Raw genomic sequence first — 15,378 nt, 5'->3', positions numbered from 1 at the left:
GCTCTCAGATTTATTTACTAAGGACCCTAAGATTCCTGGTTGTCACTATGTAGTCCATGGATATTGCAGCATTCTTGGGTTCCTGGAGCTCTAACATCTACTATCCACTGCATAGCCCATATACAGTCATCTCTAAGTGTCTGTTCAAACCCTACCTTCCTTTTGACAAAATCTCCCTTTGAGCCATATCTTAACCTGGCAATGCCTGCACATTTCCTGGCATTTTCCTTTCTCTTTACCAGCTGCAACTGCACAGCTGGAATGATGTTGCACATGTACCATTGGTATACCTGTTGTGAAACTCCATGTTGAAAATGCAGCAAATCATCACACCCAATGGTGAGCGTGAGAGCTGGGCCTGGGGACAGACCAGGCTGGACAGGGCTACAAAGGTCTTTGACCTGCACATGAACTGGATTAGGGTGAGAGCCAGGCTGGGCTAAGTGACTGTATCCACTGATGTAGGCATGAGCCAGAGAAGGTGCAGACTGGTCAGGCTTTGATGCAGCACCAGCTGGCAAATGCCAGGACTGGGGACAAGCCCTGTCAGGCTGGACTTCAGTACCACCTGGAAAGTGCAAGATCTGGGGCTGGAAATGGACCTAGTAGAGAAACTGTGGGCATCTCTCTGATAGGCTGTAGCTCCCACCAGTGAGTATTAGAACCAGGTCTGGGGGTGGACCTGACTGGACAGATGGTAGCACCCACCAGCATAAGTATGGGCTGGATAGTGGGGTTGGTTGGACAGAGCTAAGTTGCAGTACCCATTAATGTGTTGAGAGCCAAATGGAATGCGGACAGACCATACCAGTCAGCTGCACATACCAACCTGTGCAGGAACCGGGGCTGGGTGCAAATTTGGTGAGAATTACTGGTCGTCACAGCAATTAGACTGCAGTTCCTGCTGGTGTGCATAAAGGCCAGGCACATGGTGGAAGGGTTAGGCTGCACCACAGCATCCATTTGGATGAGATGGGGCTGGGAACAGAACTGACTGGGCAACTGCAGCCACCAATGAGTGAGTGTAGACTAATGTGGGTGACAGACTGAGCCAGACCCCACCATGGCCTGCATACACAGGAATCAGGTCTGAGGTCACCTCTGGTGAGGTTTCTTAGGAGATGCCCTTAACTGGACCACTGTTCTCATGACTCCAACCACAGGGAAATGACAGGATCTATGTGACCTGGTCTGACCATAGAATGCATGTGCCAGAACTGGACCTCATCAGTTGCTAAAGCTGGGACAATAGACAGATGCCCAGATGCAAATGGGGAATAGGACAGATGATTGAAGCCTGAAAAAGATGTCCAATACCATGGAGAGCAGAATACATTGGACAACACTCCTAGTCAAGCCTCATCAAGAAGTATCAGAACTATCAAGTTAACCAATTAAGCAATACCCTCAGAACATGCTCCACATTGGGAACCCTATGATGACATCAAATGGCCATCCCACATCCTTGGGTACCGCTGTGGTTAGGCTGCTGGAAGCAGTCTTTTCCCCATTTCTCCCCCTGTCCCCCTGATACAGGAAGAATAGAAAGGAAGATTAGAAGCAGTTGTCTCATCCACTTTTTCCCATTCCTGGACCCTTTCCACCCCAGTCGGTAGTTCACATGGGCATGCATCCTTCTCTACTATGTAAACATCATGAAAAAGCTGGCTTTGCTGCTCTCCTACCCCAAAATCACCCATCTCATAGACCCTTTATAATTTATTGCTCTGCTGCTCGAATGATCACAGGCATGTACCATTACAATGTTTTGTTTAAAGTTGTACAGCACACAAGAAGATGGCTCATAAGATTATAGTCCCTAATGACATCCTGGCTGTAGGAAAGCAATAGTGATGCCGTAGTAAGTCTTGTACTCCCTCAGAAGGACACTGGCCATTGACCACCTGTCAGCCTCACTGGCACCATTTCTCATAACATATCCTTGTATTTAACATACACCCGTTTTTTTCTCTCTCATCCATTTAAAGGCAGGGTCCACACAGCCATAACATTTGTGTGCCATCACAAGCCCAACCGAGAGGCAAAGGCTCAACAAAATACCTAAGGGACTAATAATCATAAGAAATAACACAGGAAATGTGTGGCACAAATGCCAGTCAGCCATATTCTCATTTCTTCATCATGATATAAAATACGGCTTCTTCTACAATCTGGTGTGAAATAAGCATCAATGCCTTATTGTGTTGCCCTAATAAGCTCTTTAACTTTGATATAAAATTTTCTTCTCATTTTTTGTGTAGCAGTACTCCCACTCAGCTCAAAGGAGCAGCCCATTTGCCCTATGTATTCCCATGATTTTTTTTTTACAAATGGCTGCATCTCTTTATTTTCTTTTTATTCTTTATTGGTTATTAATTTGAAATGCAGGATGAGACAGAGGTAGACACTGTATCCACTGATTCACACCCCAAATGCTATAGCTGGGACTCAATGAGCCCATAGAATAAAAGCCAGAAATACATCTGGGTATACCCCATGGATGGCAGGGACCCAAGTTCTTGAGAAATCAGCTGAATCCCCACAGTGTCTACATTTAATAGGAAGCAGAGAGGAAACTTGGTCCCAACCACTCTGACAACTTGAGGTCTGAATATTCTAAATGACACCAACACTGTGCACCATGACAACATTTATTTTATTTTTCATCCATTAAAGAAAAAATTTACAAGGCTGAGAACATTCTCGTTGTTGGCATTATGGTCCCAGCGCTGAAATTTGAGTATAAGCTGAGTAAACACATGTTGAATGATTGCGTGCATGAACAGAAAAGTCTTACTATGATACAGCTCCTCTGATGGAGACCACCATGGACACAGTTAGAGTTTAACGAAATCAGTTATATTACTGTGATCCCACAACAGAGACAACACATCAGAAAATGGGGCATGTTCACCAAAAAGAGGAAAGAAACATGATTATCACAGGAGTTGGGGAAGTGCAAGACTTAGGTGACATTTAAGTGAAGCCGTGTTCACTGGCTTGAAGCAAACCTGGCTGTGTAAAGGCTCACATCTGGCTAGAGGTAAGAATTGGACTCAAATTCCGTTTTCTTGGAGAAGAAAATCAGGCTTTCTCCCCCAGGAATAGCAGTGAATGAGTGAGTTCTAATCTCAGTTACTCAACCACATGGGTTTCTTGGCTTCTTATAAAAACTTTGAAATTTATATCCCTCCGGCTATGTCTAGTCAGAGTTTTAGGAATCCCTTTTAAAAAGTAAATCTGGTTTATTTTGTTTTGATTTTTAATTTTTCAATATTTATTTAAAAGTAGGCTACACACAAAAAAAAAGAGAGAAAGAGAGAGAAAGAGATATCCTCCATCCATTGATTCGCTCCCCAAATGGCAAAAATGGCATCTATTCCTGTGAACTGCACTTCTAAGGATACAATTTCAGGAACTGACCCAGGAACACCATATGCCCATAGACCAGATGGCAAAAGTAACATTTCAGGTGTTTAATAATAGAGACAAAGGTGAAGAATAAAGGGTACTTCGAAGAGGGAGGCAGTCCAAACAGCAGGCTTACGTGATAAAAGTTGCTCTAAACATTGTGCTGTGACCTCAGGCTCATCCAGCAGGCGTTCTAGCTGGCTAGGAAGCCCACGGGAGAATGGTTTAGGTGTAGAAAGCTGAGACTCAGGCACATGAAATGCGTCTGTGAAGCACACCCCTTGGTCCTGACTCCAACAAAAATTGCCATCATAAGAGGGAATGTTCTCCACTCTGAAGGGTGGAGTAAGGCATCCCTTCATCCATGACCTTGCCTTAAGACTGAGGGACCTGAGGACACAGAAGTCTTCCACAGACTACTCACCTCATGTTAAGAGTCCCCAGGTGATCAGTGACGTCACATTTAGGTGATAATCTTACGAGGGAGTCAGTCGATCCTAATGAACCCTACCTTCAAAAAGTTGTATTTTCGTGGGAGTTAACAGTAAGCCTCACTCTCACTAATTCACTTTCCCTTCACTGTCAAATAGAAGATACTCTGTTCTCCTACCGCTGTTGGTAGTGTCTCAATCTCCAACTCCTTTCCTTGGAGGAGATTTGCTGTGATTCTCAATTGCTCCTAAGCTTCAGTCGCTTGCTCTGATGTTAGTGAGCACTGCAGCAGTTCCCCCACGACGAGGCTCAAGGATTGACTGGAACAACTGTAGACGCTGCACCTGCCAGACACCCCTTCAAGGACAAAGCTTCAACTCCTCATTGGCAACCCGTAGATCCAGAAACTGAATGGGAATTTCAATCCTTAGCTGATGAATTTCTCAAGCGTGGAGCTCTGACCTGTTCCCAACCCCAGTTCCCATGAGTGCTGGTGTGTTTCACGGTCATGCCTAGTTTGGCCCATCACCACCCGCAGTTCTTGAACAAACTAGCAGGTGTTGCAGTCCCATGGGGTGAGTTCACAAATCCCCCACAGAATCTGCCCTGAGGCCCGGTTCTCTCATGTGCTGGTTCGTGTCATGGCCCAGCCTAACATGACCCATCCCCTGTTCTAACACTCACTGATGGGTACTGTGGTCTAGCCCTGCCAGGGAGACCCCAAGCCCTAGCTTTCATGTACACCTGCGGTGGTGGTTGGTAATGATCAGTGCTAACTAGCCCAGCTCAGGTCTCCCTTGTGGGCAGGTGCACTGGTCTGACCCAGAAAACTTCTCCAGTTTCCCTCTTTGAAATGACTCGGTCTCAACCCCATTGCTTATCTGCAAGTACAGTGACCTGGTTGCTGGAAGTCCCCCAGAAGTCACTCCTCACCTGTATTATATTCCTTCATGGGACCTCTTCCCACACATCCCCTACTCCCTTCCCTGAGTAATCCACAGCACATGCCTGCTAGTGCAGTGGTCCCCAAGCCTGGTGTGCCAGCGCCTGTGCCAGTATCCACCACTCTGCCATTGTCTGTCTGCCATTAGCATTTGAAATGGTAATTCAGCTCATCTCTGAAAGCAAATTGAGGCTCCTTTGGAAGGGATGTGACATTCCTGCAATGCTGCATTTACAAAAAGAGATTCTGTATCTTCAAAATGCTTATCAAGACCTTTTGGCTGCAGAAACATGGAGTGGAATAAAACAAACTTTTTCATATGCCAATCCTTTTAGCTGGTTTAATATTCACATTTTTGTGATTTGTGTTACTCTTTTTGGGAGTGTTCATTGTTTTTGCTCTTACCAGTGTAGTCTGCTGAGAATGAGTGATAACTCAGTTTATCAGTTACAACAACAAATCTTTAATCATCAAAACAGACAAAGTTGGGGGAGATGCTGGAAACCACCCAGGGACGCTATGAGCAGCCTGAAGAAGAGTGAGAAAGGTCTGAATTGAGCGGTCTGGAAGCCGACTCTGCTAGAGCATGCTACATGCAAAGCAGCGATTGGCCAAAGACGGAAGCCCTCAGAGGCAGGTGTCCTGTCAAAATGAGTCCAGGGAACTGTGCTCAGCAAAGAGTCCTGTTCCACCTTGGTAATGAAACAAGATACCCAGGGAAAGAATAGAAAAGCTGCTGGGAGGCGCTCAGTAGGACTCTATCCTTCTGAAGAGAGGCAACCTCTGCCACCCACCCCATGTCCCCCCCCATTATCTTCACTTGTGTTTCTTACTCTTTTTCTAATTGCACATCTTTTATCCTCTGATTCATGCTGAGCAGGTTGTGACAATTATCGTCCAAATATAAAGCAAAAATGTTAGATTTGTTCATTCTGAACCAAGATGTTAGCTGTGATATTTTCCATGCTGTAAAGGTAAAAACCTTTTCAAAACTGAAGGTATAATGTTTATTTAAAATTTTGTTCACTCTATAGATGTAGAGAAACAGAGAGAGTTCTACTCCACTGGTTCACTCCTCATATAGCCACAGTGCTTGAGCTGGACCACTACCCAGGTACACGTTCCAGGTCTCCCACATGAGTAGCAGCACCCAATAGCTTAAACTACTATCATTCCCTCTTGGAGTCTGCATTAGCAAAAAGCTAGTGTCAGGAGGTGGAATCAGGAATTAGACCCAGGCATTCTAATGTAACATACAGGCTAAACATCTATTCCTCTGAAGCTATAATGTAACTCACTAACATTGAAAGGAAATTAATGGCGGGCCCAGTACTGGCTAGTCCTCGCCTTGCACGCACCAGGATCCCATATGGACACCAACCAATTCATGTCTCGGCTGCTCCACTTCCCTTCCAGCTCCCTGCTTGTAGCCTGGAAAAAGCAGTAGAAGATGGTCCAAAACCTTGGGACCCTGCACCTGTATGGGAGACCCAGAAGAAGCCCCTGGCTCCTGTTTTCAAATGGGCTCAGATCCAACTACTATGGCCACTTGGGGAGTGAACCAGCAGATGGAAGATCTCTCTCTGTCTCTGCTTCTCCCTGTAAACTTGACTTTCCAATAAAAATAAATCTTTTCTTTAAGAGTGAATTATTGGGGACAGCACAGTGACCCAATAGGTTAATGCTCAGCCTGCAGCAGCGTCCCATAGGGGCCCTGGTTCATATCCCAGCTGTTCCACTTCCATACTCTCTCTGTATGGCCTGAAAAAGCAGTGAAGGATGGTTTAAGTCCTCAAGTCCTCCCCTGCACACACATGGGAGGCCCAGAAGAAGCTCCTGGCTCCTGGCTTCAGGTTGTTCAGCTCCAGCCATTGTAGCCATTGGGGAAGCAAATTAGAGGTTGGAAGATCTCTATCTCTCCTCTTGTAAATCTGCCTTTCAAATTAAAATAAATCTTCTAAAAAGAAAAAAGGAGAGAGAGAAAGGGAAGGGACTGCCCTGACCTTGCTGGGGCCATGACAGTCTGTGCAGAGAGGGGATGCCAACACCAGGGATAGGGCTGTGTTTTTGTTCCTTCTGCCTGCACAGCAGGGGTTGTTATGAACTGCTCCACTCTTTGCTGGGCTCCAGCCTGAGTGCAGCACTTGCCTCTGTGTGCAGCACACCTGTCTCTGTATGTGTCCTTATTCTATGGCCATGACTGTCTCTGGGGTGTCCTGCTCTCATCTGGACTCCCAGCCCCAGCCTGCCATGCGCAGGAAGCCAGTCACTGTTCCCTGAACACCTCTGCCATTTCTCTTTAAATAATGACCCACTTCAGAGCACGACCCATAGCTCCCTCTCTCAGAGCCCTCCTCTAAAATAAGGAAAGGACAATATTGAGTGAATTGGATGACCACAGCCCTCCTTCGCCTACCAGCCAGTGGAGGCAGAAACCCCAGCTCCTCCCACTCAACCACCAGCCTCCCAACAGGGGGCAGGTTCAGTTCCCCACAGGTGTCACTGTGTGCTCTGCCTGCATGGAAAAGCCACTGCTCTCTGGGGACTCTGTCCTAGGGGAGCTGCTTGTCCTGTTGCCCTGGGACTGCCTCAGTGTCCACATGGGAAGTCCTGGGTCCGAGAACCCCCAGTCCCAGGAAATCCAAGAGGGTGGTCACCCCATCATGACTCCTTCTCCCTGGACCCCAGGATTTTCTTGTGCTCACATGAGAAGCTGCCTCTGGTCTCATCTCTGCACATCAGCTCTCAGATCTCAGGAAGAGGCCAGAGCAGAAGAGGCAATGGAGGAAAGAGAGACAACTCGGGACTTGCTGAGAGATCTTTATTCTCTATGAAGGATGTTGGAAGGAACACTGCCAGCTGGGTTTTGATCCTAGTTGTTTGCAATGGTCTAGAAAAGAACAAGGACAAGACAAATAAAATTACATCAGTATCACAGGTTCTGGAGTCACATGGGACAGGGGTCATCCCCCATCATAACCGCTCATTCCCTGTGTGACCTGGGAGAGTGACTTGCCCTCTTTCAGCCTCAGCCTCTTTCTCTATTGGCAGGCGCAGTCAGAGGATTTATCCTCATGGTGGCTCAGATTAAACTCCCATCACTGTCCTTGGTCTTCAAGGGATGGTCACTGTTGCTATCATGCACAATATCAACCTTCTGTGACCAGCTGTCCCATGCAGATACCTGGGCCCTAGCTTCCTCCATCACAGTTCTCACCTTTATTGTTCATTTCATATCTCCCCTACCAGATGGCCACATGTCCCTCTGTCCTCTATGACAAGGACCCGACCAGAGGACACACTGAGGAACCCTCACTGAATAAGGAAGTGCGAAGCTCCACCCAAAGCCTGGGAAGTTCTGGGGACACACAGAGCAGAACACATCCCCAGGCCCCTAGGGAATGTCTCCAAGGCCCCTCCCCACAGTCCTACTAGGATCCCTACAGCAGTCCCTCACCTGGATCTGCCCTTCCTTCCCCCGTCCTCCAACCTCTTTCAGAAAGCACCCACCATGGGGTCATCCTGGCTGCCCTGTCCTTACCTCCTCAATCCAGTCATTGAAGGCCGACACACGCGTGAACACAGTGGGCTTCTTCTCTGTGTTGCAGCCGAGAGAGGAGACAAAGCTGGCAATGCCGTGCACCTGCCAGGAACCATCTGCTGCAGGACAGTTGAGGGGTCCTCCAGAGTCACCCTGTGATGGTCAGAGGGGGTGAATGCTGAGTCATGTCTCAGTATAAAGAATTGTCCCTGACCTGGGAGTTGCAGACAAACACACACTGCTGCACCTCCCCCAGCCTCAGGACCTCAGCTGGGCAGGAGCAGGGTCTGTGTTACCACACCTGCTCAGCAGGAAGGGACCCAGACAGGACCTCAGCACAGCCCCTGGCACAGAGGGAGCCCCAGAGACGCCAGCGCCCCCTGCTGGTAGCACCTTCCCTGCTGCCTAGGAGGACTCAGCTCCCACAGCACAGTGGTTGAGGATCCCTGCAGAGCCCCGAGTGGGTGACTCAAAGTGGTGGTGCGAGTGTCTCTGCTGTGCTGATGGGGAAGCCTGAGCAGGAGGAGGGACAGTGATGGCCCCAGGAGAGGGGGGCCTGTGAGCTGGGACAGGAGTCAGGGTATGTGAGCTGTGCAGCAGAAGACAGCTCCTGCAACTCCATGGAGATGGGGCCCTGTCCTGAGATAACTGCAAGCTGACTCACGTTGCAGCCAGAGACTTCATACCCGCCGGCGCACACCATGGTCCCCTTCACAGAGAAGCCCCACCAGTCTGGCTGGGAGCAGTGTGCATAGTCCACCACCGGCAGCAGCCCTTGCTGTAGCTTGTCAGGGAGTGATCCACCAGCTGCAGAGACAGGGAGCAAAGGGGGTAAGGAGAGACACGAAGGCCAGGAATGGCTTCCCAGATATGGATTATTCAAGGCACATGGCTCTGCTGGCCTGATCAGGGCTCTGCTTACATCAGTTCCACCATCCAAATGCCTCGTGCCCCTCTGCATCTGGAGTTTGCCCACAAGAGACTCTTCATTCACATTTGGGCAAGCAGAGAAGGAGAAAATCCCAATGACCCGCCCTGGTGTAGCCATGCACACCCACTCCAAGCCCCCAGGTCACCCATGCTCTGGTCACACATACTGGTGAGACGGCCCCAGCCAGTAACGTAGCAGGGTGCTTCGTGGGGCAGAATTTCCCCTGCAGGAGGCAGCTGAGCAAGCCGGACTTCTGGTGTCAGCTCAGCACTGCGTGACAGCTTGATGAGGGCAACGTCATTGCTGTGGGGAAGGAGAAGTCACACGGAGCCTGGTCCTTCAGTGCACCAGGTCCCACCCTGGACCTTACACCCAGGTGTTCACCTCTGAGAGACCCCTCACTGTTCCTCTGTACCCTAAATCTATTCCTAAGGTCCAGCAGCCTTCAGAATCTCCTTGCCCTACAGCCCACACCAGCCCTTGGCCTTCACAATCATCTTTGGTGTCCACCTGTGGTCCTCATACTGTAACATACCACCCTGGAGGACTGTGACACACAGTTTGAAACACGCATTAGAGCCACTTGCATTGACATGGCAGTCTCTGGGTTCAACTTCTGGGTCTACTTTCTATCCCGGCTCCCTGCTAATGTGCAGCTGAAGGTTCAAGACCTGGGGCATTACCAGCCCACTTGGAAGACCACTACAGAATCCAGGCTCCTGCCTTTGACCTGGCCCAGCCTTGTTGACTGTTACAGGCACTTGGGAAGGGAACCAACAGATGAAAGATTGCTGTCGCTTGGAACATCTGGCCTGGATTTCACTTGCCTTCCTCCTGCCCCAGGAGTCCTGTGAGGATGGGCAAGGGTCTCCGTCACTGTTTGTCCTTCTCTCCTGTACTGTATTTGCATGGGTTCCCTCCTGTGGTCTCTCACCAGAAAAGGCTGAGCCACCACACAGGTGTGCACACAGGTGAGCACTGAGCAGGGCTTCCCTGCCCATCACCACCACCTTGAAGCCTTGCTGCAGGGTCACCTTGACAAGTGAAGCCCAGAGCAAGGACTGACTGCCCAGGACACTCATGGAGGGACACCCACAGTCTGCCTCTCAGTCCAGTGCTCCTCCTCTACCCACATATCCAGGAACCCAGACTGCTGAGGAACCTCTACAGAGCACAGGACACCTTGGACTTGGAGAAAAGGCCTGAGAGTCCTGGGCTCCAGGGACATTGAACCCAGCAGCCCTGGGGCACTTCCTGCCTCTCCCTGGGCCTGCTATGTGCTATGCATGGAGGAAGGTTGGTGCTGCTGGTCTCTGAGGTTCTGCCCAGCGTGTGGGAGCTGGGCTCAGGCTGCTCACCCTTCCCATAGTCCCTGGGAGTTTCCTAAATGAGCTGTGGTCATGAAAGGAAGAACCCAGGAGCCTGATCCCAGGCTGGGAGCTCACTCACCCACAGGCCACACATAAGGAGTTCCATTTTGAGTGCACAAAGAGGTCACCAGCATTGATGGGGATCACCTGCTCGGGTCCTTCATCCACTGCCCGGTCATACTCACCCAACACCACCCGGTATGTCCTAGAGCTCCTGCAGGTGGAAGTGACATCATTTGGGTCTCACAGCATAGTCACTCGCTGGCCCAGCCTGCCTTGGTTTCACACAGGGACAAAGGACAGGGTAGGGATGAGGACAGTAGAGAACTCACGAGATGCAGTGGGCGGCAGTCAGAACCCAGTCACGGGCAATGAGGCTCCCGCCACAGGTGTGGTGGAAGGCCCCATCCCTCTCATACTGCAGGGAGACCTAGGTGCCAAGAAAGAAGAGTCTGAGAGTTGTAGGCCCACAGTGACAACTCCTATGCAGGTTGTGCACTGCACAACTCGAGAGAACCTGCACACCTGCTCGTGGTGACCCTGCCCATGGAATCACTGACATCCTCCAGTCTCCCCACCCTGTACCCTATAAGCTTCCTGAGGACTTCAGTATTCTTTGCCCTCTAGGGCAGCCCCAAACCTTGTCTCCTGAAAATCCCCAAGCTAAGAATCCCCTTATTCCAAGCTACAGACATGTTCTCTCTCTGCCTTCAAGGTGGGAAGGACTAGGCACGTGTCTCTCCAGAACACTGGAAATGTGGCTGGCAGGGAGATACTGAGAGTTAGACATGTTTGAAATTACTTAATTCTCATTTCAGTACCCAATGTGGATAATGGCTACTGTGATCCACAGCACAGCAAGCCTCGCCCTCGGTGCTGCCCTCCACTGCTCTGATCCCACTCTCCACTCTCAGTGCTCCAGACCTCAGAGCCCTGCTGTGGGACTCAAGAAACTGGAACTGAGTCCCCACTTCTGCCTCTCTATGCAGTACCTGGATTCCTCTATCACTGCTCCTGGCCTTCTCCTGGCTCCAAATCTGGTTTTCATTTGCTAACAACCTCGTAAGGGTTGTAGTTAGAATAAGCAAAGCCACCATGTGAAGCTGACTGTCCAAGTACCCTGGGAAGCTGAAGCAGGGACTGGAAAGGGGACCGTGGGGTCAAGGCTAGAGACCTTACAATCAGCACTTGGCATCCAGAGTCCACTGTGGGATCAGTACAGCTGGTGGTGCTCTCACCTGCCAAGGCCAGCTGTAGGGCACTGCGTCCTCACCATTGACCACGCGGCTGGAGGGGTTGTAGGAAGGCTGGTCAGAGCCTGAAGCTGGAGAAGAGAGGAGGGGCATCAATCAACCAGAGGGGCCCAATAGGAAAAAGGAGCAAGTGTTCGGTCCTGGAGTGTGAGCCCAGGTGGGTGTGTGAGTCCCTCTCTTGCCCTCAAAAGCCACCTATGAGCTGTGAGCACTGGGACTCAAGCAAGGGTTTGCAGAGTCCCAGAACGTCAAGAATGGATATCAAAATGCAGCCTTGGTCGATGGGAGGGCTGGGGATGTCACTTATTTGGTGGAGAGTGGGACATGATGGCTCAATTGGCTGATTCTTCCCTTTCCACGCACCAGGATCCAAAATGGTTCATGTCCCAGCTGCTCCATTTCCCTTCCAGTGCCCTGCATGTGGCCTGGGACATGAGTGGAGTATGGCCTAAAGCCTTTGGACCCTGCACCCACAAGAAGCTCCTGGCTCCTGGCTTTAGATTGGGTCAGCAGCAGCCATTGCAGCCTTTTGGGAAGTGAACCAATAGATGGAGGATCTCTCTCTCTGTGTCTCCCTTTCTCTCTCTCCTTCTCTCTGTAAAAAAATAAGTCTGACTTTCCAATGAAAATAACAAATAAATGTTAGGAAGGAAGGAAGGGAGGGAAGGAGGCAAGGAGGGAAAAGAAAGAAAGAAAGAAAGAAAGAAAGAAAGAAAGAAAGAAAGAAAGAAAGAAAGAAAGAAAGAAAGAAAGAAAGAAAGAAAGAAAGGAAGGAAGGAAGGAAGGAAGGAAGGAAGGAAGGAAGGAAGGAAGAAAGAAAGAAAGAAAGAAAGAAAGAAAGAAAGAAAGAAAGAAAGAAAGAAAGAAAGAAAGAAAGAAAGAAAAAATAAGAGCGGAAGAGAGGGAGGGAGGAAGAGGGGGAAATACCTAGAGGCTGATGTTGTGGCATAGTAGGTAAAGCTGCCACCCACAATTGCCAGCATCCCTTTTGAGCACTGGTTCATGCCCAGATGCTCTACTTCCAATCCAGCTCCCTACCTATGTCCTGGGGAAAGCAGGGGAGTATGGTTTAAGTGTTTGAGATCCTGCCATCCGCAGGAGAGACCTAGAAGAAGCTCCCTGCTCCTGGCTTCGCCCTGGCCCCTCACTGGTTGTTGAGACCATCTGAGAAGGTCTCTCTCTCTCTCTTTATCTCTCCCTCTCTCTGGGTAACTCTGCCTTTCAAAATAAATATCTTTTAGTTTTTTTCCAAATAAATAAATCTTCAATAAGACCTCTCACAGTTCTGGCCACTGTCAGGAAGTGGGGGCTTTGGGGCAGGCAGTTGGTGTCATGGGGATGAGATGTACGCATCCCAAATCAAAGTGATTAACAGACTCACTTGAGTAACAGACTCACTTCCTATTCCGGGTATACACCCAGGGCAGCAGTGATGGCTCAGTGCCTAGGTCTGCCACCCTCTGGCTCCTACCTTCAGCCTGGCCCAGCCATGGTTGTTGCAAGTGTTTGGGAGTAAATCAGCACAATCTCTCTCTCTCCTTCTCTCTCTCTCCTTCTCTCTCTCTCCTTCTCTCTCTCTCTCTCTCTCTCTCTCTCTCTCTCTCTCTCTCTCTCTCTCTTTCTGTCTCTCTCTCTCTCTTTCTCTCTCTCTCTCTCGCCTTCCTTCCCTCCCTCCCTTTATTCCCCACTCCCTCTCTTCCTCTTTTCAAATAAAATACATAAATTTTAAAACACTTCTTAAGAGTAGCAGTTGTAAAGTCAGACTGCCTAGGTTCTCAGTGTAACTCAGCCTGTCTGTCAGGGGAGCTGTTCAGAGGAGGTAGCCCTGAGCTCCAATGTAATGTGGCAGAGAGACCAGGAAATGACCAGACCACAGGCTATGGAGCTGAGTGGGGGCAGTGTGAGCGGAGAATTGGAGCATTCAGCAGAGAAGTGGAAATTCCACCCCACGTAGACTAAGCACAGAGTCAGATTCTTAACCATCAGGTTTTGTCCACCGCCCCACCAAGGACTCCCTCCACAGCCCTTGATGCTGTTCCTAGTCCTTCTCCTGAGCTGGTCCATCCCCTACTTCTCCTCCTCTCTCCTCCCCAGCACCAAGATGAAAGCTCCTACTGTTGTGCCCCAGGTACACACTGAGACCCCTCCTAAGGAAGCCAGTGTTGGGATCATGGGACCCAGGGTGGGGAGCAGATTTCAGGACTCCTGCCCAGGGCAGAACAGAGAGCACGGACTTGGGCTGGGGGCTTACCCAGGGTCACAAGGAGGAGGGAGCTCAGTAGCCGGAGCATCGTCGGTTTGGAGAATATATGAACAAAAGACAGAACGTCTGGTCTCTAATATAGGGTAGAGGGGGCTGGACTGGGCCCCACTCCAGCACAGGTGGTGCAGCACCGGTTCTCCCATGGTCCAAGGCCACAGTCCCCATTCACTGCAAATGGAAAAGCAACAACCAACAGAACTACTCAGGATGCCTTGCATCATGTGGTTGCACAAGTGGCACAGGTGGTCAACCAACAACAGGGGAGCAGGACAAAAAGCTGGCATCAGATCATGCCACCTCCTTCAGGAAGGAACATGGGTGCTGGAATCCTTCAAACCTAGATTCACATCCTGCCTGGGCCACTTCCCAGCTCTGAGACCTTGGGCTCACAGCTTCACTTCTCTGAGTCTTAGGTGTCCCATCTTTAATGTGGGATCATATTTGAACCTACCACAGCAAAGAGATCTTGTTGAGCACCTGCTCTGTGTAGATCAGGCACTGCTCTGGGGGCTGCAGCTCAGCATCCTCCTGAAGCCTGAGTCTAGTGGGAAAGACAGTGACAAATCAGCAGAAGTTAATAAAGGACATGTCTAGTCCCACAAACAGGTGCCACGTAGCAGATGAAGTACCGGAGCTTGGGCTGAGAGGGGGTGTAACTCACTTAGGGTAAGGCTAGGAGGACTGATATTTGGGTTGACACGCCAATGTTCGGTCAAGTCCTAAAAAAAAAAAAAAAAAAAAAATGTCAAATCCAGTTAAGGAAGGGGCAGTTTGGCTCAGTAGTTACAACCCCACTTGGAAAGCCCACATTCCATGTTAGAGTGACGGGGTTCAAGACCCAGCTCTACTCCTGATCCCAGCTTCTGGCTCATCACCGCTTAAGAGGCAGCAGCTGATGGTCAGAGTACTTTGGTTCACACCACCCCCATGGGAGACTGATACCTGACTCTTGGTTTTGCTCTGGCTCAGTTCCATCCATTGTGGTCATTTGGGAGAATGAATCCATGGATGGAAGATATCCCTCTGTGACTGTCTCTGCCTTCCAAATAAAATGAAAATATGTTTTTAAGAAAAGCCAGACAAGTGTAGTCCTGAAGAAAACACACTTATGTGGAAGGGATGGCAAGTGCCAAGATCTGGAAGCTGGAATGGACTTGGCTTGTTCAAGAGAGGGAAGTCAGGGTGCTCAGGGTGCCTACGGAGTATAGAGGGAGATGAGGTTAAAGCAGAGGTG

The 15,378-nt window shown here is 49.6% G+C and overlaps 1 protein-coding gene across 1 annotated transcript; it reads right to left on the bottom strand.

Moving 5' to 3' along the window:
* Positions 1-7,658: 7,658 nt before the first annotated feature.
* On the bottom strand, positions 7,659-14,172 carry CELA3B (chymotrypsin like elastase 3B). The gene is made up of 8 exons (XM_004592285.2): positions 14,133-14,172; positions 11,867-11,952; positions 10,961-11,058; positions 10,708-10,842; positions 9,425-9,561; positions 8,992-9,134; positions 8,328-8,480; positions 7,659-7,676 (listed from the first exon to the last, which is right to left on the bottom strand). Exons 1-8 carry the CDS (start codon positions 14,170-14,172, stop codon positions 7,659-7,661), a joined length of 810 nt encoding a protein of 269 aa, XP_004592342.1.
* Between the last annotated feature and the right edge of the window lie 1,206 nt (positions 14,173-15,378).

This window comes from Ochotona princeps, chromosome 2, assembly GCF_030435755.1.
Source record: "Ochotona princeps isolate mOchPri1 chromosome 2, mOchPri1.hap1, whole genome shotgun sequence".
NCBI classification, from domain to species: Eukaryota; Metazoa; Chordata; class Mammalia; order Lagomorpha; family Ochotonidae; genus Ochotona; species Ochotona princeps.
The sequence above is the reverse complement of the archived record's forward strand: the minus strand, read 5'-3'. Positions and strand labels throughout refer to the sequence as shown.

Excerpts from the sequence above, each read along its gene's own strand:
- CELA3B (XM_004592285.2), bottom strand. The coding sequence starts at position 14,172 with ATGCTCCGGCTACTGAGCTCCCTCCTCCTTGTGACCCTGG. Across the intron at positions 10,843-10,960 it reads ACTGCCGCCCACTGCATCTC|GAGCTCTAGGACATACCGGG; the intron begins GTGAGTTCTCTA and ends TTCCACCTGCAG. Across the intron at positions 9,562-10,707 it reads TCCTTATGTGTGGCCTGTGG|CAATGACGTTGCCCTCATCA; the intron begins GTGAGTGAGCTC and ends CCTTCCCCACAG.